The sequence below is a fragment of the Babylonia areolata genome, chromosome 12 (assembly GCF_041734735.1).
Source record: "Babylonia areolata isolate BAREFJ2019XMU chromosome 12, ASM4173473v1, whole genome shotgun sequence".
Classification (NCBI taxonomy): Eukaryota; Metazoa; Mollusca; class Gastropoda; order Neogastropoda; family Buccinidae; genus Babylonia; species Babylonia areolata.
In genome coordinates, this window is record NC_134887.1 from 35206920 (window position 1) to 35233678 (window position 26759).

Consider the following 26759-nt stretch of genomic DNA (forward strand, 5'->3'; position numbering starts at 1 on the left):
AAGTTGATATGAAAATTGAGTATTTTGTTAAATTAATAACACGTAGAGCCAAGTACAAGTACTTCTAAACGTCTTATGAAGTGAAAAGGAATTCATTTTGAGAAAAGTCAAGACTGGAAAATCTTACGTTTCATCAATTCAAGGGTATTAACTCACATGGTTTATTATTTTTAACTGTGAATTCCGACTGATTCTGTGGATATTTTTTGTGGCAGTTTGGGGCATAATCCAGTAAGTGATGAGGCGTTCACAAATCTTTCTCTGATTAAATATTTAACGGTCTCCTTCTCCAACTTTCCATCACATGTTATTGTGTATTGTCGATTGAATATAGGATTGAACGGTCAGGTCAACAACTTGAAACAAAATGGCGTCGTTCGCGTTCGCGAAGAATATGAGCACGCGCTTTGAATGTGTATAAATATGTGTAAGCAATTGATTTTTGCCCATGACCTTCAGGGCTCAGCCAATAGATCTATAAAGTCCACACGTCGTATTGATTTTAATATTTTCCGAAAAAGACCACTTGGGCGAATGAACATAGTGAAACCCCTGTACACTGAGAGTAAAACACACAAGCTTTTTTATGTATTGAGAATAATTTCAAGATGTAATGTTTAAGATGAGAAAGATCAGTTTAAAGCAAATTAAGTCCCCTAACATTAATTATAGATTAATTTCCCTTTTTAACTATCTGCACCAAAACGTTTGCAAAATAAATATAACTTCCATGCTTAGCAAAAGAAGTTCCTGTTTGAACAAAAAATGATAATAATGACTGCTCTTGTTGTTGTGTCAGAATATCAGATCAAAGTGCCAAGTTTAGAGAATAAAAAATATATAAATATACCAGTAAATGCAGTTTGCATATAATTTGGCTTCTTTTTTTTTTTCTTTTTTTCGTTTTTTTTTTGTGCCCATCCCAGAGGTGCAATATTGTTTTAAACAAGATGACTGGAAAGAACTGAATTTTTCCTATTTTTATGCCTAATTTGGTGTCAACTGACAAAGTATTTGCAGAGTAAATGTCAATGTTAAAGTTTAACACACACACACACACACACACACACACACACACACAGAGAGAGAGAGAGAGAGAGAGAGAGACAACCGAACACCGGGTTAAAACATAGACTCACTTTGTTTACACAAGTGAGTCAAAAAAGGAAACGCCCACAACACACAAGGAAAAACAAACAAACAAACAACAAGAAAACGATTCTCATCTTAACCACACCATTCATTCTTTGTTCTCTAACAAAGACTCTTCACGTTAGAATAAAATCTAATTAATCACAACAAAACTGCCTTACCAGCATCCAGTTTTGAACTTATTTTTGACTATCAAACCAACACATTTAGTCAAACTGAATGGCTTGAAATACGAGAGTAACTTATCTGGTAAGAAATTTTGATACGTGGGTGTGTGTGTGTGTGTGTGTGTGTGTGTGTAGCCGGTTGGGCAGGGTTCTCTCACCACGTCAGCACCAGTTTTCGTCAAAGCTTTATTGAGGACAAGACGGGGAACATATCGGGACTTGGGTAAAGGGAACAGGAGAGCGGGGGGTTAAAGGGCAAGGGACTGTCCTCGTGAAAAGAGGGAAATAAATAAGTAAGTAAATGATTACCTGTAAAGTATGATATATTTCACTCACCCTATCAGGTTGACAGAGGCCCGCACACACACTGCTGTTGCCTGTTCTCTTTTAAAGCTAACTGAGAACTGATGATATTGGTTCTACAAGGAAAGGGTAGGAGAACTCACTTCGTAAAAACATATCAAGATGCAGCACATCGACCCTACATGATTATTATTTTGCACGTGAAGTTATGATGCTAAAGCTAACACGGGTCATAAATGTGCTCTCTCTCTCTCTCTCTCTCTCTCTCTCTGCGGGGCAAAGAGAACAATTTCACCCTGTTACATGTGTGTGTGTGTGTGTGTGTGTAAACTGAATATAAAAATATATATATTAGAGCAACGTATCAGATTACATGCTTTGATCCGCACTTGTATGTATGTATATGCATCTATCTATCTATCTATAAACATCTTGTTTCTGTCAAGTTCACATTATCACAAGGTCAGTCTCGTTCTTGTAATATCATGAGACTCTGAATACAGTTATATATTCTGCGAGCGATATTATAACTTCCTCATTTTCTGATGCAAAGATAGGCATTTGATCGTGTCTGACTGCACACGTAAAAGATATTGATTTACAATCAATTCAATCATTATTTTGTTTGTAATAAACAAAATAAACGTATCAGTCTGGGACAAAAAAAGAGAGAGAAACAGAAAAAGAAGAAGAAAAATACATACATGCATTCATACATACTTACATATATCAACAACAGTAGGCTCTTCATGTCTCAAAACTTGTATTCTTAAAAAGCAGCAAATTTTCGCTGTAAAAACAGCTTCTTCAGGCAAGGGTACAGAAGTGAAAGCTCTACAAACTGGTTAAATAGCAATAAGTGAGTAAAAGTTGGGTAGAATCAGATAAAACTAGGCAGGTAAGAACATGCTGCATGCAAAACAATTACAGAATTCAACTCCCTTTTCACACACTGCCATCCCCTCCCTATATATATATATATATATATATAGAGAGAGAGAGAGAGAGAGAGAGAGAGAGAAGGTAAGATGGATGGTTTTTTCTACAATGCCAGACGGAGAATACAGCAGAGATATGTAGAAGTGATTCCTTTTCTTATCAGAGGGTTCTTGTCTACAGACCCTGTTGCCAGGCATGAATGGAGCAGATACCGTGAAATGGATTATTTTCTCGTTAGATTCGTTTTAACGGTCCCTAGTAGTTCCAGACAGAGAACTTATAATGGATTCTGTTCTGAGGGTTCTGCACTCTCGGATGCCAGAGAGATCGAGACTGAGATCAGAGAACGTAGAATGGTTTCTTAACCAAAGATTCTTTTTCTGTTGTCTCTGGTCCCAGAATGAAGAACAGGGCAGGGAAGACAGAAAGAGTTTTGAAGTGGTTCTTTACCACATTACCGTTCTTTACGACATTAACTATTTACTGATTTATTTGTTTATTTATGTATTTATCTGATTATTTAGTTATACTGATTTATTTGTTTATTTATGTATTTATCTGATTATTTAGTTATATTATTACACGCTCTTTTCATTTTTGTTTTTATTGAATATTCAAATTATCAAATCATTAATTTGATTACTTTTCTATTTATTTACTTTTGCATCTTATTGTACTTCATTTCTTTTTATTTTCCCTCAAGGCCTAAGCACGTTGGGTTGCTTAGCTGATATGGTGTAGTGTGTATGGATTTGTCCTAACTCCTCCTTGAGTAACTGAGCTGAACTCTTAGCTACAACCCCTGAAGATGACTGAAGTCTTAAAAATAATGGAAACAGTTGTGCGCCAAGGAAATGATCGACTCAAGATTTTCTTTTAAATCAAAATTACCAGAGATACCCCCCACAAAGGAAAAAAAAGGTTTAGGTATTTAAAAACTTAGCAACTGGAGACTTCAAGAATTGTGATTATCCATAGTTAGCTGAAATGTTAGCTTTAAGACTGGGAAGATTCAGACACAAATTGACAAAGAAGACCAAGCAGGATATATGAGTCAGAAACATTGCGACAATCACAAGATCCGTTGACGATGTAACCAAATAAACATATTCTTTGCTCAGGGTTCTTTTCCACTCTTCTCCTTGCCAGACAGAAGTCTCAATTTCCAGAGTGGTCCGCAGCTCTGCAGGTGACTTCATTCGAAGATGACGGGCAGCTTACTCTCTGACATCCGTTTCTTGAAGACAGCGTCAAGTTGTTCGCTCTGTGCCACAGTGAACCAGTTCTTCCAGTCTCCGATCTCCCCTGAGAATTGGACCGTGTATGATTATGTCGCTCATGAATCTTTTCTGTTCACCTGTCTGTCTGTCTGTCTGTCTCTGTCTTTCTCTCTCTTTGTCTTTGTCTGTCTGTCTCGCTCTCAGTTGCACGCGCTCCCTATCTCCCTTTCTATCTTTCTCCTGTCTGTGTGTATTAGTGTGTGTATACATATCCACACTATGAACCGGACAAATGAAACTATTCGAAGAATTTTCCCATAAGTGCCATTGCACTCCCCCAATTTACTCAAAACCTAAAGTTTACTTGGTTACTCATGTACAAGATTTTCACACCACCCGGCATCAGTTGTACACGGTGCTACCCATTCCTGGATAAATCAATAGCTAATTCATTGATAAAAATGAAAATAGTAGAAGGCTAAGGAAGCAGCCTTGTTTCAACCCTCTTGGACGACTGAAGTAATCTGAATAGCAATATTTATCACGAACACATGCTCCAATGGTGTCACAAACACGCCTCATGAAGTTTGCCTTTGATACCATTCTTTCTCGATACTGCCTATAGAGCATTTCTATTTAGATAATCAAAGGCCTTCGTAAAGTCGACACAAGCAACATACAGTTAAGACACTTTTTATACAAAACTTTTATACTAAAGCGAGGGTAAAAATAATATAAATAGTGCTGTAACCTTCAATGAAGTATGCTTTTTCTTCTAGTATTTTACCTTTATTTTCTTCCCATTTAAAAAAGTCTTCTATTTAAATAAAAAAAAAATGTGCGCGCACACACACACACACACACACACAGATCATCGATATTACACTAATATAAAAAGTGAACAACCAGATGACTACATTCACAAATGGAGAAAGCTTATAAAAATGGTGCGTTGTGAAATAAAGACTATTGATAAGAGGTGTCCAACGTTTCAGACCATAGGCCAGTCTTCTGTTAATCTTGTGTTGAGGTCTGCTGAATGGGGTAGGCTATGCCGAGGTGGGCGATGCAGTGGGATTCCATGTTTTATGTAGGTTCTGCCAATGTGGTACATGCCACACGGCTTGGATTTTTCAATGGGTGAGACTGAGGTAAGGGCTGTTGAAATATCGAACGTTGAAGTCATTGTGATAATTTGGCCTTACTGATTGGAAATGTTCCGTTAAGGGATCGTTTAAAGTGCGGCCAGTCTCGGCCACATATTGTATTTGTATTTCTTTTTATCACAACAGATTTCTCTGTGTGAAATTCGGGCTGCTCTCACCAGGGAGAGCGCATCGCTATACTACAACACCACCCTTTTTTTCTTTTTCTTTTTTTCGTGCGTGCAGTTTTATTTGTTTTTCCTATCGAAGTGGATTTTCTACAGAATTTTGCCACGAACAACCCTTTTGTTGCCGTGGATTCTTTTACGTGCGCTTAGTGCATGCTGCACACGGGACCTCGGTTTATCGTCTCATCCGAATGACTAGCGTCCAGACCACCACTCAATGTCTAGTAGAGGGGGAGAAAATATCGGCGGCTGAGCCGTGATTCGAACCAGCGCGCTCAAATCTCTCGCTTCCTAGGCGGACGCGTTACCTCTAGGCCATCACTCCACTCCACGTATGATTTGCCCCCACAAGGTGCAGGTTAGGATGTATAGTGATGGATCTGCAACTGAGTGCAGACCTCACAGCAAGCTTGCCCACCGGACCAGTGAGTGTTTTGGAAAAGTCAAGGAAGGGACAGGTTTTACATTTGTTGCCGTCACGGGGTTTGAAACCAAGAGGTTTGGGGATATGGGTACTGGCAAATGTAAAACCTCCCTCTGTCTATGTCAACTCAGCATTAAAGAATTCGTGTCTTTTATGTATTCATATTTAATGACTGTGCTTCCCGTGGATTGTTTGTGAAGCATACACCATACACCACACGTTCACGTGAATTTCTCTTATTGACATCAAGAATTCTGTATTCTGTAATCCGTCTGACCTTTTCGGTAGAATCCGGGATTCCCCTTCTTCCACGCCTTCTCTCCGTATAACTCGGGGTTCTGTGGTTCTTTGGCTGCCTTCATATTAGAGAACTGGCAGGCTTTGGCGATCTTCTCACACATTTCCCGGCCCCTGTTGAGGCCCAGGAACTGGTCCATCTTCATGATCTGTCCCACAGGGTCCTGTAACACCAGGGTAACAGGGGCTGTGATGGATGGCTTCCCTTCGGATTAGTCATGACCGTCTTCGAAAGGCCAAGCGCAGCATTTTTCTTTTAATCATAAAATTGACATGCAAGTGAAATTAACAGTCCTCATCAATCACATCGTTTTAAACGATTTTTTTCCTCTTTTTCAAGCACTCTCCTTTCCGTAATTATGTGTATGCTATGGATCAACATTTCGTCTGTGTGTGTGTGTGTGTGTGTGTGTGTGTGTGTGTGTGTGTGTGTGTGTGTGTGTGTGTGTGTGCGTGCGTGTGTGTGTGTGCACCCAAACGAAAGTATGTTTATTTGGTTTTTATCAACGTCATCTGCCATCACAGACCACTGTTCACCTTCTTAATTAGCCATCAGCCATGACAGCATCATTGACAGCACCTTGATTAACCATCAACGGTCAACCATTAACTATTAGCCGTGATAACATCACACACTGTCGGCCTTCCTCATCAACCATCAACCACCAAACATCATCCATCACATTGCTCAACTTCATCAAACATCAACGATCAACCATCAGCCATCAACCATCACAGCATCAGCCATCAACCATCACAGCATCAGCCATCACAGCATCAGCATCAACCATCACAGCATCAGCCATCACAGCATCAGCCATCAACCATCACAGCATCAGCATCAGCCATCAACCATCACAGCATCAGCCATCAACCATCACAGCATCAGCCATCACCATCAGCATCAACCATCACAGCATCAGCCATCAACCATCACAGCATCAGCCATCAACCATCACAGCATCAACCATCACAGCATCAACCATCAGGTCATCAACCATCAACCATCACAGCATCAACCATCACAGCATCAACCATCAACCATCACAGCATCAACCATCAACCATCAACCATCACAGCATTAGCCATCAACCATCACAGCATCAGCCATCAACCATCAACCATCACAGGATCAACCATCAACCATCAAACATCAACCAACACAGCATCAACCATCAGCCATCACGTCATCAACCATCAGGTCATCAACCATCACAGGATCAACCATCAACCATCACAGCATCAGCCATCAACCATCACAGCATCAGCCATCAGCCATCAACCATCAACTTTAACAGTATCACTCACTGTTCACCTTCTTCATCAGCTCATAGCAGGAGGGGAAGATCACGTCAGGATGATTGTTCATTGCCTCCTCCCATTCCAACACGTGATCAAACCAGTCCCCGTACCAATCTGATCACACACACACACACACACACACACACACACACACACACACACACACGTTTGACGTTTTCATGCATCATCATAGTTTAAAGAAAAATGAAATAGAATGAACAAAAGCTACACAGATTGTTACACACTTTCTTGTTGATAAAAGTTACACACATGGTTCAAATAAAACTGTGCATCCATTCTTGTTGGCAGGCTTTTTTTTCTTTTTCTTTTTTTTCTTTTTTAATTATTTTTTTCTTTTCTTTTTTCTTCTTCTTTTTTTTCACAACCGATGTAAAGGAATATATATTCACCAAATGCGTATATAAAAGAATAACTTAAAAACATAATGGAAAACACATAGAAAACTTACGTTTCATGTTCACACATATATTCTAAATGCAGCACAAACGACATGCAATAACTAGACTGAGTTAGTTATAGAATATTGTTTCACATTGTGTGTATTTCTAACAATGTTTGTATGCTACAGGATGAACATATGGCAACTAGTTTCTTTTATAGTCTATTACGCATCACCTTTAACGTTTTTTTGGTGTGTTTTTTTGTTTGTTTGTTTGTTTTTTTGTTTTTTTGTTTGTTTTTTCTCTTTCGTGTCTATGATTTTATCTCTTCTCCAAGACATGTTGACCCTGGGTTATTTTTTTGCTCATTCCACATTTGCAGACAATCAATTTTGCCATCAATATAATAAAATCTAATATTTCGATTGTTTTCGTCTTTTTATCGATGCTGAACAATTCGGGTTCCTTTTTTTTTTCTTTCTCTTTTTTTTCTTTTTTTTTAATTTTTAAGTGAGAACTTCGAGTTTTCAACACGTTTTCTAGTTTTCCCTAAATAAATGCTAGTACTGACAGTCCTAGAAATAATAATTGTTTGTGTCTTTTTTTTTTCACTACAAAACAGTTACTTGCCTCTGTTAATAACTTGCATTCTTTTTGAAAAAAAATACTATTTTCTTATTATCATTCTATTACTTATTTTTGATTGAAGTTTTTTTTCTGTTGAATGTATAATTATATATATATATATTATATTCCAAACAAACTCAAAACGCATATCAAATACCGAATTATTTGGGAGTCAAAAGAGTTTGGGAGTAAACTCTACAAATGTACTTTTGAAACATACTAATTTCAGCACTGCTTTTTTTTTTTTTTACCAAACGCTATTATTCTCTTTTACTATATATATATATATATATATATATTCGACTTCCAGATATCTGTTACGTTAATTTCCTACATATTGGATAAGTGGCACTAAAAGTTTTAAATGTTTGGGGTTCCATTCCATTTTGGAATCCACAAGGTAAGCATTTTTTTTTTTTTTTACCTTATCAGACTTAGTCTATTTCCACATTTACTTCTGAGATGTACTCAGAAAAAAATGAAAAATACGAAAGGCATTTTATTTTGATTTTAGCCAAGGAAACGTGGTTTGTTTTCAGATTTCGTCATTCTTCAAATGCACTGAAAAAAGTATGAAAGCTCCTTTAGTCCGATTTTCCTCACTCAACCCAGGTGTAAATTAGGGTAGCTAACGTGGTTGGTGAACGTTAAAACGGTGAAAGGAGAGAAGCCTCACCTTCTTATGGCGAGCCCTAGAAGCGTTTGATATGAAATCAATGCCCCGATGGTCGTGAAAGACATGTGACCTTTAACTTTGACCAAAAAGTTTAAAGATTTTTTCACATGAGCTTATATCTGCTACCAGAATAAAGACTGCGTCACCTACAGACTGATTCATCGTAACACCAGGTCTCTTATTTTGCATGCAGAATATTTGCGTACAGGTATGGGAATAAAGGTACTCCTTGGCGACGACCTTTTCCTTATGAAAATCTTCCATTCACTTTGACATGCACTGAATATTGACAGTCAAAGAAGAGACCAATTTTGATAGTACTTCCCCAGACTCAAAACCTTGAATTATTTTATTCATTTGATTTTCGGTTTTCTCTGTCAAAAGCTCCCTCAAAATCAATGCAAACCAGGTTATTGTTTTACTTTTAAGTAGTGGGACATTGTCTCGAAAGCAGCCCCCAATACATCTACTGGAAGCAAAGCCACACTGGTCCTAATTGATTTGTTCAGGTACCACTGTATTTATTCTATTAGTAATGAAGGATGAGCTAATTTTATATGTCGTTTGGAATCACATCTTATCATTCGCTTCAAACTTCTCTATCTGAAATTCGGGTTGTGTTCCCCAGGCATGAGCGCGTCGTATCAGTACAACTCCCACATGTGTAAATGCGTTTTGCTTTCATGTTTGTTTTTATGCATTTGTGTGTGTGTGTGTGTGTGTGTGTGTGTGTGTGTGTGTGTGTGTGTGTATTAGCGATAACACTCACACCCAGTGTTGTTCATCATGTCGAAGAAATGGGTCCAGGTGCCCTCATAGAAGTGCATCAGTTTCATGCCAATGCTATAATTGTAATACGACACCCAGCAGTCTTTGGGGTTCCGGTAACAGTAGATGACCTTCACCTTCTTCTCTCTTGCCTGCTGGGGTAGAAGGCGATACCTGTGGCACATGAAAAGATCCGTCCATCCGTCCGTCCATCCAACCATCCATCCACCGTCTATCTAGTCAGCAATCTATTAATTCATTCATCTGTCAGTCTGTTGCAAGAATACGTCAATAACTCAATCAATCAATCATTTTTATTCATACATTCAGCCAGCCAGACCTAATATTCATTTATCGAGTTGCATGTGAATCCATTTTCATGAAGTGATAATCACAGAATCGACTGACTTTCGTACAAACACACGTACATACATACAAGGTCATTTGCCTGAGAGCCAATGTGGATTCCGGAAAGAGTGCGGAACCACCGACATGGTGTTTGCTGCAAGGCAGCTGCAAGAGAAATGTCAGGAGCAAAATGCTGACCTGTTCTCCACCTATGTCGACCTCACTAAGGCCTTCGACACCGTGAGTAGAGAGGGACTATGGAAGATCATGGCCAAGTACGGATGCCCTCGGAAATTTATTTCCTTGGTCAGCCAATTCCATGAAGGCATGCAGGCTCGAGTCCAGAACAATGGCGAAACATCTGCTCCTTTTGCTGTCACAAATGGTGTCAAGCAAGACTGCGTCCTGGCTCCAACGCTGTTCAGTCTCATGTTCTCTGCAATGCTTACTGATGCCTTCAGAGATGGCGATGTTGGAATCGGCCTAAAGTACCGAACAGATGGCAAGCTGTTTAACCTCAGAAGGCTTCAGGCAAAAACGAAGGTCATGACAGACATCATCAGAGACTTTTTGTTTGCTGATGATTGTGCCCTCAACGCTGGATCTGAAGCTGACATGCAACTCAGCGTTGACAAGTTTGCCACTGCCAGCAGGAACTTCGGCCTTACCATCAGCACGAGGAAAACTGAAGTCCTCCATCAGCCAGCCCCAGGGAAACCCTACGTTGAGCCCAACATCACAGTCAACGGTCAGAGACAGTGGGGTGGAGCGGTTCACATACCTTGGCAGTATACTGTCACGAAATGTGACAATCGACGATGAAGTGAACGTCAGGATTGCAAGAGCAAGCGCAACTTTTGGTAGACTCAATGCAAATGTCTGGAACAGAAGAGGCATTAGTCTTGAGACCAAGCTAAAGGTCTACAGAGCAGTAGTTCTCCCCACACTACTGTACGCCTGCGAAACTTGGACAGTGTACCAACGACATGCCAAGAAGCTGAACCACTTCCACACAACATGCCTCAGGAAGCTACTGAACATCAAGTGGCAAGACAGGACCCCAGACACAGAGGTGCTTGCAAAAGCCACCCTTCCCAGCATCTTCACCATCCTGATGAAGTCCCAGCTTCGCTGGGCTGGACACGTGGCGCGCATGCCAGACCATCGGCTGCCCAAAAGGCTCTTCTATGGCGCATAGCGAGCTGCAACAAGGGAAGAGATCACACGGAGGTCAGAAGAAGCGCTTCAGAGATACTCTGAAAGTCTCTCTGAAAGCGTTTGATATCAACCCTGACTCCTGGGAGGAATCTGCAGTGGACCGTGACAGATGGCACGCTGCTGTGCACAAAGGCGCCAAGTTGTGCGAGGCCAACAGGACTGCTGCAGCTGTTCAGAAGAGGCAGGCCAGAAAGTCACGGGCAAACAAGCTCCCTGACAATGGTATGCCTGTCTTTGTCTGCCCCAACTGTCAGCGAACATTTCGTGCGCAGATTGGACTATTCAGCCATCTGCGCATTCACAGATAGATTCATGAGCATCCCCCCCCCCCCCCCCACCCCACCACCACCCTACCCCCATCCCCCAGCTGGATGACAACGATGGTCATCATCGATCTCGATGGACACACCACCACTATACATATATGCAGACATACACATGAAACATACACATACGAATCTTGTTATGGGTAAGGCTACTAAATCAGTGAATGGAAATTATACTAAGCAGCACATCATGTATTCATTCGTATGCAAAGGCATAATATGAACAGACACACGCATAACAGATTAACAGACCAAAGCATGGGCTGTGCAGCTTGTGCCATACCATATTAGTAGTAACTGTGTAGCACCCGAATTGTACCCCCGTCAGTTTTCACCCAACGGTCAAATCTGCTAACTCATATTAAACGTGAGGTCTATGTACAATGGACTGGAATGACCCCCGGGAAGGGTAAACTTCAACTGGTCAAAACTGACCCCATTTAGATTTTACCCCTCATACCTATCCTGCCCAGCCTATTCGTAATGAATATGGGGATCATTTCAGCCCAGCTTGAAATGACCCTCGGGGGTACACTTGGTCCACTACAAGCTACCAAAGCAATACCCCCCCACCATTACCCCCCCCCCCCCCCCCCCCCCCCCCCCCCATTCCCCCACATTTGCTCCCAATAACAATGGAGAGGGACACAGGGGGGTCAGTAAAGGCGTGCCTAGAACGGCCCATCTTCTGTTTTCAATGGTTCTATCCAATCCGTAGAAAAGAGGGTAATTTCCAACTGCATTTGGTCGATCTTGACTGGTTAAAACGGACTTCGGTGTCATTCGTGCCTAGCCCAGAATGATCCGGGGGGCAGGGGGGGGGGGGGGGGGTAAAACGCAGCAGGGGGGCATTTTGAGACTGTTACACCGGTTCATGCATTCATCACTACCAGGCATGCACTTGAATCTCATTGTGGATTCCGTGCTGCTGTTCAGACTGTAGTCTGGACTGCACAGACACGCGCAGAACCACCTCGTGTGGCTTTCTGTGTCCAGGTGATCATGACCAGACAGGTTATAATGTGCAGCAATGATCTGGGATCATGCACAGAAAAGCTGAAGGTGCAGTCTTATATTTAGAATGCATACTCTGCAAGAGTGGGGAACGTCAGAACACTTGTTTTGTTGACTCACTTGTGTAAACAAAGTGAGTCTATGTTTTAACCCCGTGTTCGGTTGTCTGTGTGTGTGTGTGTGTGTGTGTGTCTGTGTGTGTCTGTGTGTCCGTGGTAAACTTTAACATTGACATTTTCTCTGCAAATACTTTGTCAGTTGACACCAATTAGAAAATTCAGTTCTTTCCAGTCATCTTGTTTAAAACAATATTGCACCTCTGGGATGGGCACAAAAAAATATAAAAAAGAACCCTAATTATATGCAAACTGCATTTACTGTTATATTTATATGTTTTTGTATTCTCTAAACTTGGCACTTTGACCTCTTATTCTGACACAACAACAAGAGGAGTCATTATTATCATTTTTTGTTCAAACAGGAACTTCTTTTGCTAAGCATGGAATTTTTATTTATTTTGCAAACGTTTTGGTGCAGATAGTAAAAAAAGGAAATTACTCTGTAATTAATGCTAGGGGACTTAATTTATCACAAGTGAGTCTTGAAGGCCTTGTCTCTCTTGTTATCTTTGTTGTTGTTGTTTCAAGGAGTGGAGAAGAAATATTATTTTCATGTGAGTACTCTCCCATTTTTAAACTGTTGATTATGTCCCCTTACCTCCTTTTTTTCTCTAAAAGACTGACGCACAGTAATAGTCATAACGACGTGGTGTTTTTTGTTGTTGTTTTTTTTGTTTGTTTGTTGTTGTTGTTGTTGTTTGTTTGTTTGTTTATTTGTTTGTTTTTTGTTGTTTTTTGTTTGTTTTTGTTATGTTTTTCTTTCTTTCTTTTCTTTTTTCTTGGGGGGGGAGGGGGAGAGGAGCTGGGGGGATCGGTGGGTGGGTGGGTGGGGGAGTTGGCGCGGGTAGGCGGTTACACAGTGGAGGAGACATTCATACACATGTGACAGCCCCACGTAAGAATGGTTGTCCCACTTCTTTTAAACTGTTGTTTCTGTTGTTAGTTTGTTTTCACATAACTGATGGACAGTAGTAACTTACCTGGGTCATTAGTCATGATGACGCTTCACGTTGTTTGTATTCTCTCTCTCTCTCTCTCTCTCTCTCTCTCTCTCTCTCTCTCTCTCAACTAACATTGTTTTTCGTCAAGGAAGATATTTGGCACGAAGTGATAGGTGGGTCTATGGCAATAAAATTGTCACTGTGGTGAATGCATATAAATACCTTGGGATATTTTTTTCAACAAGACTTAGCTTTAGTTCAGCATGTCAAGATATAGTTAGTAGAGCGAAGAAAGCTGTCATGATTATTCTTCCAGTTGTATATAAGTTGGATTGTAGCTCTTTTAGTTTGTTTAATAAACTGTTTGATGCCCAGGTTCAACCAATAGCACATTATGGTGCTGAAGTTTATGCGTTTGAGAAGGGCTTGGAAAATGTACAAATACACCTGCAATGAAACGCGTCCTCAATGTTGACAGTCGAACTCCAAATGATCTTGTATATGGTGAAGTAGGGAGGTTTCCAATTTACATAAGTTCTCACATAAGATGTATTAAGTACTGGTTACAATTAATGCGTATGGAAGAAAATAGGTTGCCATATAAAGCTTATGAGACATTGCATAATTTAGATAAGCATGGTAAAAAGACATGGGTTACAAATGTTCGTCCATTTTTGAACTCACATGGATTTTCTTATGTATGGGACAACCAAGGTGTCCAGTGTATTCTTGGTTTCATAAAAAACAACAACAACAAAAAACCAAACTTTCAGACAAAGAGTATTATAGTAATCCTTGCAGTTTTAGATTGAATGTGTTGGTATCGTCCAGAAATGAGTCTACTCTCTATGGACTCGCTATTCATATTTACAAACCCTTGAAAAGACTGAATATTGTGACATCATAATCTTTTCTTCTGCTGATGTATATGTTTATGATATAATTGTGGTATCAGTTATAATTCTAGTATTTGTAGTTATGTCACACCCCTTCAGTAAAGGGCTTTGGCCTTTATTTGAATAAAACAGTTCGTTCGTTCGTTCTCATACTTCTTTCGTTGGTTTACGCATACAACATGTCATGGCACAACACCACACCACACTACATAACACACCACACCACAACACACCACACCATACCATACCACACACCATACAATACCACACCACACCACACACCACACCACACAATACCACACCACACCACACAATACCACACCACACCACACTACACCACACCACACCACACACCACACTACATCACACCACACACCATACAATATCACACCACAACACACCACACCATACCATACCACACACCATACAATACCACACCACACCATACCACACATCACACCACACAATACCACACCACATCACACACCACGCAATACCACACCACACCACACCACACCACACACTACATCACACCACACCACACAATACCACACCACACCACACCTCACCATACCACACCACACCACACCACACTACACCACACCACACACCACACTACATCACACCACACCACACACCACACCACACAATACCACACCACACCACACCACACTACACCACACCACCCACCACACTACATCACACCACACCACACACCACACCACACAATACCACACCACACCACACAATACCACACCACACCACACAATACCACACCACACCACACTACACCACACCACACCACACACCACACTACATCACACCACACAATACCGCACCACACCACACAATACCACACCACACCACACACCACACTATACCACACCACACACCACACTACATCACACCACACCACACAATACCACACCACACCACACCACACAATACCACACCACACAACACCACACCAAATCACACCACATCATACCACACCACACCACACTACACCACATACCACACTACACACCAACACAATACCAAACCACACCACACCACACCACACACCACACAATACCACAACCCACCAGACCATACTACACCACACCACACCACACAATACCACACCACACTACACCACACCACACCACACACCACACAATACCACACCACATACCACACAATACCACACCACACCACACAATACCACACCACACCACACTACACCACACCACACCACACACCACACTACATCACACCACACAATACCGCACCACACCACACAATACCACACCACACCACACACCACACTATACCACACCACACACCACACTACATCACACCACACCACACAATACCACACCACACCACACCACACAATACCACACCACACAACACCACACCAAATCACACCACATCATACCACACCACACCACACTACACCACATACCACACTACACACCAACACAATACCAAACCACACCACACCACACACCACACACCACACAATACCACAACCCACCAGACCATACTACACCACACCACACCACACAATACCACACCACACTACACCACACCACACCACACACCACACAATACCACACCACATACCACACAATACCACACCACACCACACACCACACTACACCACTCCACACACCACACTACATCACACCACACACCACACCATACCACACCACACCACACCACACTAGACCACACCACACACCACACTAGACCACACCACACACCACACTACATCACACCACACCACACCACACACCACACTACATCACACCACACCACACCACACACCACACCACACCACACACCACACTACACCACACCACACCACACAACATCACACCACACCACACCACACAATACCACACCACACACCATACCACACAGCACACAATGCCACACCACACCACACTACACTACACCACATACCACACTACACACCAACACAATACCACACCAAACACCATACCACACAATACCACACCTCACCACACCACACTACACCACACCACACACCACACTACATCACACCACACCACACAATAGCACACCACACCACACACCACACAATACCACACCACACCACACACCACACTACACCACACCACACACCACACTACATCACACCACACCACACCACACACCACACTACACAATACCACACCACATCACACAATACCACACCACACCACACTACATCACACCACATCACACCACACTACACTACACCACACCACACCACACAGTACCACACCACACCACACACTACCACACCACACACAACACCACACCACACTACACCACACCACACTACACACCACACTACATGGAATATGTCTAATGCTAACGTCCATATTCTAAATATGTTTCTGTTAATAATTATGATGTAATAGTTAATTGCAATGTTTTAAAAGCGAATATGTGAAATACTTTTATTTGAGAACATATGTTTATTACTCTTGTTTAAGCAAGTAAACCGCGTGTGTTGGGTGGGTGGGTGGTGGGTGGGTGCGGGTGTGTGCTGATTATCTGGTTGTGGTTTTCCGCAATTTATCTCTATTCTTATCTTATCTGTCTATTATAATCAATGTGCAATATAGTAGGCTATGCTTATAATTATATTCAAAATAATGTTTCTTAATTCTTGCTGTTTTTACATTACGAATACCAGTTATTACCTGCAGTGTGTGGATGTATGTATGAAACGGTGTATGTGATATTTTTTACATTTGTGTCTTCGTAATATTCGTAAAAGCTGTTGTTGACTTTTACATTTATGTTCCCCATGTTGTTTACTTGTCTATGATGTGATAATACACCTGACCAAATTTCTCCAGTCGGAGATAATAAAGTTATTCTTATTCTTAATACCACACCACACCACACAATACCACACCACACCACACCACACAATACCACACCACACTACATCACACCACACCACACAATACCACACCACACAATACCACACCACACACCATACCACACCACACAATACCACACCACACAATACCACACCACACAATAATACCACACCACACAATACCACACCACACAATACCACACCACACAATACCACACCACACCACACAATACCACACCACACCACACCACACAATACCACACCACACTACATCACACCACACCACACAATACCACACCACACAATACCACACCACACAATACCACACCACACCACACAATACCACACCACACCACACCACACAATACCACACCACACTACATCACACCACACCATACAATACCACACCACACAATACCACACCACACACCATACCACACAGCACACAATATCACACCACACCACACCAAATCATACCACACCACACTACACTACACCACATACCACACTACACACCAACACAATACCACACCACACCACACCACACACTACACCGCACCACACTACACCACACCACACCACAGTCCACCTGAAATGGGTGGCGTAGGTCTGTGGCCCATCAGGTCTGGGCAGCTGGTCAAAAGCTGTCCAGTCAAAGTGAACATCCTCAATGTGACCCACGTAGTCTGTGGTGTTGTGCAGCAGCATACTGATGATCTCATGATGCCAGAAGGCACCTGCAAGAAGTCCTCGTCAGTTTCAAGGACGTATCCAAGCGTGCGCACTGATCTATATGCACGGGGGGTACCCGTTATGCCGCCGTCCCGTTATGCCGCCGTCCCGCTATGCCGCTATCCCGCTTTATTCCCTTTCGCTTTTCATCACATGCGCGTGAAAAGTGATATATGACAGTAGCAGTTTTCACAAATGACGTATATTATGATGTAAACACTGAATGACACTAAAACTCGCCATTTACAGGCGGGCTCGTGCAAATGCAAACTAAATGATAAAAAATATGTATTCAGGACAAATGTAATACTTTCAATTTTCTACATTTTTAATGAGAAACAAAACCAATAACAAGCAAAAAGAAAAAAGTGTGCTAGAAACGAATTTTAAAGGAAAGTTTCTTGTACAGATCATTTCTCCACTAGTATCTATAGCCCAAAACAAGGAAATGGCGGAAACAATCTTCCAATGTACTGCAAATGTAAAATGCCCTGGTACCGAAAGGGAATAAAATCATATTACCACAGACCCATTGTCAAACAATCTCTCTCTCTCTCTCTCTCTCTCACACACACACACACACACACACACACACACACACACACATACACACACACAGACACATACCCAATCACACTCAAAAAGAAATAAAAGATCATAACAACCAATGTTTGTCCCAAACAAACTTTTTTGTGACAAAAGACAATCCGTAAACGGGTCGGCGGCATAGCGGGTCGGCGGCATAACGATACGCTCCCCTCTGCACACCATGTACTGTTGTCGTGGTGGTGGTTACACACGATCACTGAGATACAGAGAGTGAGAGTGAAAAAGAGTGATGTGTACATAGACAATTGAAGGAATATTTAGAAATTGGTAACTTTACGTAAGTAGAAGACGTCATGTAAAGGTCAGAAAGATGACGTAAAAAATAGCATTACGTCACTTGTTATAAGTGTAGTCTGTGACCAAGCTGCCGAGTGGCAGTGAAAATTCAGATTTTTTTTTGTTTGTTTTTGTTTGTTTGTTTGTTTTTGTTTTACAAAATAGGTGTTGGTTTTCAACTTTGTTTTATTATATATATATATATATATATATATATATATATATATATATATATATATATATATATGGTAATGTTCAACTTTAGAATACTAAACTCAGGGGGGCTGTTTAGACGAAAAACAAAGGGTACTTAGGCTCACCTCGATGCGCTAAGTTGAATGGAACCCTCAGCTAAGCTGTACGACCACTACTTTCCCATGAAACTGCGACAATTTTATACACAGTAAGCTCAGCCGATCACAGCCAGAGCAACCACCTGCAAGCCATTTTGACTGCTGATCACGCGGGTGGTCGCGTCATCAATCTCTGTGTGTTTTCATTGCAGTCAAAATGGCGTGCAGGTGGGGAAGGAGTACTCAGCTTACTGTGTATTTGTCGCAGTTTCATGGGAAAGGATGGTCCTAGAGCTTAGCTGAGGGTTCCATTCAACTCAGCGCATCGGGGTGAGCCTAAAACACCCTTTGTTTTTCGTCTAAATAGCCCCCCTGAGTTTAGTATTCTAAAGTTGAACATTACCTAGTGCCGCTGTATGTGTTCTGTCCACATTTTGTATTTCTTTCCTTTTAATTGCGAATAAAAAAAAATACATACATACATATATATATATATATATATATATATAAAGACGAGGTCATGCCGTCTTCTCACCAAGCATAGCCTACGTTCCTGGCAACTAGGGAGCGGTAAAATGGTGCTTTCAGAATCTGGAAATAGCTTCAACGAAATACATCTTTAATTATCTGGAAACACAACTTAATTCTGGAGACTTAAAACCTATCATTTAATACGACTGTAAAGAGTATTTTCCTATTATTTTTCAAGCCAAATTAGGTATTGACAGACACAGTATTCCCAGAGAAAATGTTAAAGTTTACCAAGAACACACACACGCATACATACATACATACAGACAGACAGACAGACAGATAAACAGACAGACACACAGACAACCGAACATCGGGTTGTAACATTGACTCACTTTGTTTACACAAGTGAGTAAGAAAAAAGAGAAAGATCAAAATAAGATGAAAATGAAATAGAATAAAATAAATCCCTTTCAAAATGCAAATACATCAAATGGGTCATATTAGATTACATTAGCACATCTAAGAACATGGTACATTAAGAAAACAACTAAACTCAATGGTAATTAGTGGAAATCATTAAATAATTGAAGAACACACACACACACACACACACACACACACACACACACACACACACACACACACCAAGCAAACAAACACATACACACGCACATATACAGAGAGACAGAGAGAGAGAGAGAGCAACAGCAATGGGATTATGACACTAACAGCTTTCCTGTGTACTTTAGTTTAACTGTTCTTAGGTGGTATTTTTTTCACTGTTGTTAGTTGTTCTTTAAAATCTCTCTGTCTCTGTCTCTCTCTTTCTTTCTGTCTGTCTGTCTCTCTCTCTGTCCATATGTGTGTGCACACGAGTCTGTTGTTGTTGTTGCTGGTGTGTGTACGTGCGTATGCGCTTGAGTGCATGCGTGCATGTGTGTGTGCTTGTGTTCTTTATTCAACGAATACCAGTCATCACTTTTGAGTGATACCAAATGGGGAGAAACAGACAGACAGACAGAGACACACAGAGAGAGGTGGTGGTGGTGGTGGTGGTGTCTGTTCTTTAAGATTCAGAGAAGACAGAATTACTGCAGTGTTCTTTATATTAAGCTAGCCGTACACATAACAAATCACAAAGCAGTAACAATAGGTAGAGGAATAAGAGGAGGAGGAGGAAGAAGAACAGGAAAAAGAAGAGGAGCAAGTGTGAGTCTTACCACTTCTGGGAAATGACGCAAGAATGACGTCATCATCCCGCATTTCGAAATGACGTATCTTTTTCAGGTGTTCCCTGAAGTCTTTGACGTTTGGAGATGGGACTATCCACAGCTCCCCAGTGTTTCCGAAGTGAACGTCATTGCCATGGCAATCTTTCGTATGAGCAACTCTGCTCATTTTTGCTGTTTGATAATGATAACAATAGTAATAAGAATGATAATAATAATAATAATAATGGATACTTATGTAGCACCCTGTACAGAAATCTGATCTAGGTGCTTTACAGAAACGCTTTTGTTAACATAAAACATCATATCTATGTTACATACACACACCAAAATGTGGCTACACACACACACACACACACACGCACACACACACACACACACACACACACACACACACACACACACACGCTGCATACATACATTTTAACATACATGTGTATCTAACAGCTACTCTAACACATACGCACACATAGGCAGGCACAAACTTACATAAACACACGCACACGCACACACAATAAACATTCATATACATGAATGTAGTTATGTACACATACATATGTATACACACATAGTCAAGCACAGCTAACGCAAAGGAAGTGGACCTGACACAATTGAACTTACTGCTGAGGGAAAAGGTGAGGTTTATAATGATAATAATAATAATAATATTATTATTATTAATAATAATAACAACAACAATAATGATGATAAAAATGATAGTAATAATAATAACAATAGTGACAATAATAATAATAATTTGCGTTTGTTTAGCCCTTTACCAAGCGGCTCTAAGAATACAAAAGGTTAAGCTAAAAGCTCGCTAAAAAAAAGAGAATACATTATACATACATGCATATATACATACATACATACACACACACACACACACACACACACACACACATATATATATATATATATATATATATATATATATATACAAAACACACACACATATATATATATATATATCCTTGTGTGTGTGTGTGTGTGTGTGTGTGTGTGTGTGTGTGTGTGTGTGTGTGTGTGTAATGAGCGTAGTCTGTGACAAAGCTGCCGGGTAGCAGCGAAAATTCAGATTTAGTTTTTATTGTTTCATAGAATAGGTGTTGATTTTCAGCTTTGCTGTATTCATTTTGAATACACACACACACACACACACACACACACACATATCTATATATATATATATATGTGTGTGTGTGTGTGTGTGTGTAGATATAGATAGATATTGATAGATATAGAAAGAAAATTTTTTTTATATATCTTTATCTTTGTTTTCGAGGTTTTAAACACTGATTTATAAAGCTTTTTTTTTTTTTTTAATGTGCATGTTCCTGGTGCTCAAGGGGGTACAAAGAAAGAAAAGCAAATAAAGAAACGCAACAAAACCATGTGTCTAATATGTGAAACTTAAAAAAAAAAAATTAAAAAAAAGTAAGTTATACTTGAAAAATATATGTATGTACACTTGCAAGAGAGAAAGAGAGAGAGAGAGGGGGGGGGGAGACATGTAGATAGATAGATAGATAGATACCTCCAGTGCAAATCAGTTTTAAGGCTAAAAGTAAACGTTCTTTCCACATTGTTATGGAAAATAAAGACATCTGGATTTGGATGTACTGTTCTCTCTCTCTCTCCCTCCCTCTCTCTCTCTCTCTCTTTGTGTCTGTACACACACACACACACGCGCGCGCGCACATATATATATATATGTGTGTGTGTGTGTGTGTGTGTGTGTGTGTGTGTGTGTGTGATGGTCAGGAAACAAAACAACTTTGGCAACAGGTACCAGGATAAAATGACAGACTTTAGGTGAAATACGGCTTCAACTGACAAAACTCACCATCTTTACTCAGATATCTACAGCACACTGGTCAGTGGACAGAAGCTGCAGGTTCACGTCCCTACGTGTGAGAACAACACACTGCAACTGTTCGCTTTGTCACACTGCTATTAAACTGCCCTCTTAAAATGTGATAGGCAGCACGCTCTCACATGACCCGAATAATCAAATGCAAGCTTGCACTATTCAGATAAGAAAACACACACACACACACACACACACACACACACACACACACACAAGTATATACGCATATACGCAAAAACACTCAACGCACAGACAGACACACACACACACACACACACACACACACACACACACACACAAGACGCGCGTGTTGATATTAAAGCACTAGAATGTCACTGGTTGTGATAGATTGGATCAAGAACCTTGCGCGTTTTTACATGGGGTGTGTCTGATTTCCTAGCAGCGGTATACTTATGTCAGACAAGTGTGTGTGAGTGTGGGGGTGGGGAGCGGAGGTGGAGGATAAGAAGTGCAGACTTCGACGGTTGAGAATGTATTGCTTTATCTTATTTTCTTTTCTTTTTTTTATTCTTTTTTTTTTTAATCTGTTTATCTATTGGTTTGCTTACCTATCAGTTTACCTGGAGTGATAGCCTAGAGGTAACACGTCCTCCTAGGAAGCGAGAGAATCTGAGCACGCTGGTTCGAATCACGGCTCAGCCGTCGATATTTTCTCCCCCTCCACTAGACCTTGAGTGGTGGTCTGGATGCTAGTCATTCGGATGAGACGATAAACCGAGGTCCCGTGTGCAGCATGCACTTAGCGCACGTGAAAGAACCCACGGCAACAAAAGGGTTGTTCCTGGCAAAATTCTGTAGAAAAATCCACTTCGATAGAAAAAACAAACAAATAAAACTGCACGCAGGAAAAAAAAAAAATGGGTGGCGTTGTAGTGTAGCGACGCGCTCTCCCTGGGGCGAGCAGCCCGAATTTCATACAGATAAATCTGTTGTGACAAAAAGAGAAATTCAATACAATACAATACAATACAACGTATTTTCGTATTTATTGACTTATCTAAAATGTTTCACTCCATATCTCTCTCAGTCTTCCTGACTCACTGGTGCCTCTCCTCATTCACTGATCTCATCCCTCAGTCATTCCTTCACTCATTCTGTGTTGAGCCAACAGAGCTGCCGTTAAGACTCATCATCCCTCTCTCTCTCTCTCTCTCTCTCTCTCTCTCTCTCTCTCTCGAATACATAAACGTATGTGCACAGATCATTCGGAAAATGTTCATGCCTATGAATCACTCCTTGTATTATACGTCACAGCAGCATTGGAAGGAAGAGGGGCGGGGGTGAGAGGGTGGGGGTGGTCGGTTCGGGGGGGTTGGGGGGGGGGGGGGTTGTGTCAACACATGTGCACACCTGGTTATGATCCATACATGCACATTTGACGAGTTTGGGTCAACTAGAAAATGTGATTATTTCTGGGGACACTCCCATATTACAAGAGCGTTCTGTCCCTTCCGAATTTTCTTGCATATGTCCCATTGCAGCTACTGAGATGATTCTGCCCATCCTACATGCTCTCCCCCCTCTCCACAGACACACACAGTCACACAGACACACACACGCATACACACACACACACACACACACACACACACACACACATACAAACATGCACACATGCATAGAGAAGCAATGGCCTATGTAATATTTCGCAATGTGTTTTCTTATCTCAAAGTGCAAGGACAAAAATGTCATGTCATGTGTGCATGCTGCCTGTCAAAGCTGAGTGCAGTTTAAAAGCGGTGTGACAAAGCGAACAGTTGCAGTGTGTTGTTCTCACATGTAGGGCTCTGAACCTGCCGTTTCTGTCCACCCGTCTGCTTTTGGAAACCTAAGCAAAGAGGGTGAGTGTTTTCATTTGAAGCTGTACTTAAGTCTGCCATCTTTTCCTGCTACCTATCGCCGAAGCCGTCCTGTTTGCTAACCATAGTAATAAATCTCTCTCTCTCTTTTTATGTCTGTCTGTGTCTCTCTCTCTCACATGCACATACACACACACTCTCTCTCTCTCTCTCTCTCTCTCTCTCTCTCTCTCTCTCTCTCTCTCACACACACACACACACACATATACACACACGCGCGCGCGCATACACAAACACACACACACACACACACACACATATACATAGATTCTCCCTCTTCTTTTCCTCTCACTCACGTGTACGCACATAATTATGTTTTTCAAGCGTGAATGTAACTTGATGATTTCTACGTTTCATAAATTAGCCACAAGGTTTATGTGTTTGTTAATTTTGCTCTTCCTTATTTATATCCTCAGGAACGACAGTAATGGGTTTTAAACTAAGTCATCTATTTGTATTTAACCCTTGAAAATAGTCATTGTCTTTTCTGAAAGGTCTTAAAGAGTTTGTAAAATTTATCTTAACGTTTTAGAAAATCATATTCCTATATTTTATTCACACTAGATGTACTTTTAATGGTGCTTAGGGCCGTTGTGGTAAAGTACTACATAAATGCACATGCATATGCATATAATAATGATAACAATGATAATGATAACAATGATAATAATTATCTTCTTTGTTCGTGGGCTGTAACTCCCACGTTCACTTGTATGTACACAAGTGGGCTTTTACGTGTATGTCCGTTTTTACCCCGCCATGTAGGCAGCCATACTCCGTTTTCGGGGGTATAATAATAATAACAATAATAATAATAATAATATTAATAATGTAGTTGTTATCATTATTATCATTAGAAAACAGTGAAAATGAGCAGAATCTCCTGGCTGAAAGATCGCCATGGCAATGATATCTGCTTCGGACACACTGGTGAGATGTGGATAGTCCCATCTCCAAACGTCCAGGACTACAGGGAACACATGAAAAAGATACGTCATATGGAACTGCGGGATGATGACGTCATTCTTGCGTCATTTCCCAGAAGTGGTAAGACTCCCTCCTCTTTGATTCTCCTTCTTTTATTCCTTCTCCTTCTGTTACTACTTGGTGATTTAATGTGAGTATAATAATAATAACAATAATAATAATAATAATAACAATAATAACTGGGGGGGGGGGGGGGGAGTCACTGGCGTTCTGTGAGCTAGCTGGTTGGTACATGGACTTGGTCTTGCTGAGGCTGATGGTGAGTCCAAAGTGCCAGCAGGAGGTTGAGAACCTGTCCATAATGAACTGCATGTCCTCATGGGTGTGTGCAGCAAGCGCGCAGTCATCAGCGAAGAGGAACTAATTCAACAGTCCCTGAAACACCCTGGACCCGCATGCTTGTATCCATCCATCCATCCATACATACATACATACATTTGACTCACACACAATACAATGGAGTGGAGTGATGGCCTAGAGGTAACGCGTCCACCTTGGAAGCGAGAGAATCTGAGTGCGCTGGTTCGAATCACGGTTCAGCCGCCGATATTTTCTCCCCCTCCACTAGACCGACCTTGAGTGGTGGTCTGGACGCTAGTCATTCGGATGAGACGATAAACCGAGGTCCCGTGTGCAGCATGCATTTAGCGCACGTAAAAGAACCCACGGCAACAAAAGGGTTGTTCCTGGCAAAATTCTGTAGAAAAATCCACTTCGATAGGAAAAACAAATAAAACTACACGCAGGAAAAAAATACAAAAAAAAAAAAAAAAATGGGTGGCGCTGTAGTGTAGCAACGCGCTCTCCCTGGGGAGAGCAGCCCGAATTTCACACGGAGAAATCTGTTGTGATAAAAAGAAATACAAATACAAACAAATACAAATACAGTGTTACAAATATACCTACACAATCAACTACTTTCATGTATGAGAGAGGGTCTAAAGGAAATGCTGCTGGAAGAGGAAAGTCTGGAGGTTAGATTTAAAGGAAGGCAGTGAGGGGCTGTGAGGTGAGGCAAAGAGTTGCATGGCCAACTTTACAGTAGTGCAAG

General features: G+C 41.1%; 2 protein-coding genes across 5 annotated transcripts in view; one reads left to right on the top strand and one right to left on the bottom strand.

Moving 5' to 3' along the window:
- Positions 1 to 2368: 2368 nt before the first annotated feature.
- The window catches only part of LOC143288570 (sulfotransferase 1B1-like), a 50743-nt gene continuing 26352 nt past the window's right edge, over positions 2369 to 26759 (bottom strand). For 3 of the 4 annotated variants that reach the window (XM_076597184.1, XM_076597187.1, XM_076597186.1), the window contains exons 2-7: positions 20960 to 21142; positions 17945 to 18092; positions 9611 to 9783; positions 7151 to 7251; positions 5816 to 5999; positions 2369 to 3866 (exon numbers count right to left, since the gene is read on the bottom strand). In XM_076597184.1, the coding sequence (XP_076453299.1) occupies positions 3757 to 3866; positions 5816 to 5999; positions 7151 to 7251; positions 9611 to 9783; positions 17945 to 18092; positions 20960 to 21137 (894 nt within the window). In that variant the 5' untranslated portion in view covers positions 21138 to 21142 and the 3' untranslated portion in view covers positions 2369 to 3756. Of the gene's footprint in view, positions 3867 to 5815; positions 6000 to 7150; positions 7252 to 9610; positions 9784 to 17944; positions 18093 to 20959; positions 21143 to 22814; positions 22914 to 26759 lie in introns of those variants that run through there. The other variant, XM_076597185.1, reaches the window with a different exon arrangement.
- The window catches only part of LOC143288568 (sulfotransferase 1B1-like), a 12656-nt gene continuing 10445 nt past the window's right edge, over positions 24549 to 26759 (top strand). The window contains exons 1-2 of the mRNA XM_076597180.1: positions 24549 to 24703; positions 25579 to 25768. Coding sequence (XP_076453295.1) covers positions 25591 to 25768 — 178 coding nt within the window. The 5' untranslated portion in view covers positions 24549 to 24703; positions 25579 to 25590. The remainder of the gene's footprint in view (positions 24704 to 25578; positions 25769 to 26759) is intronic.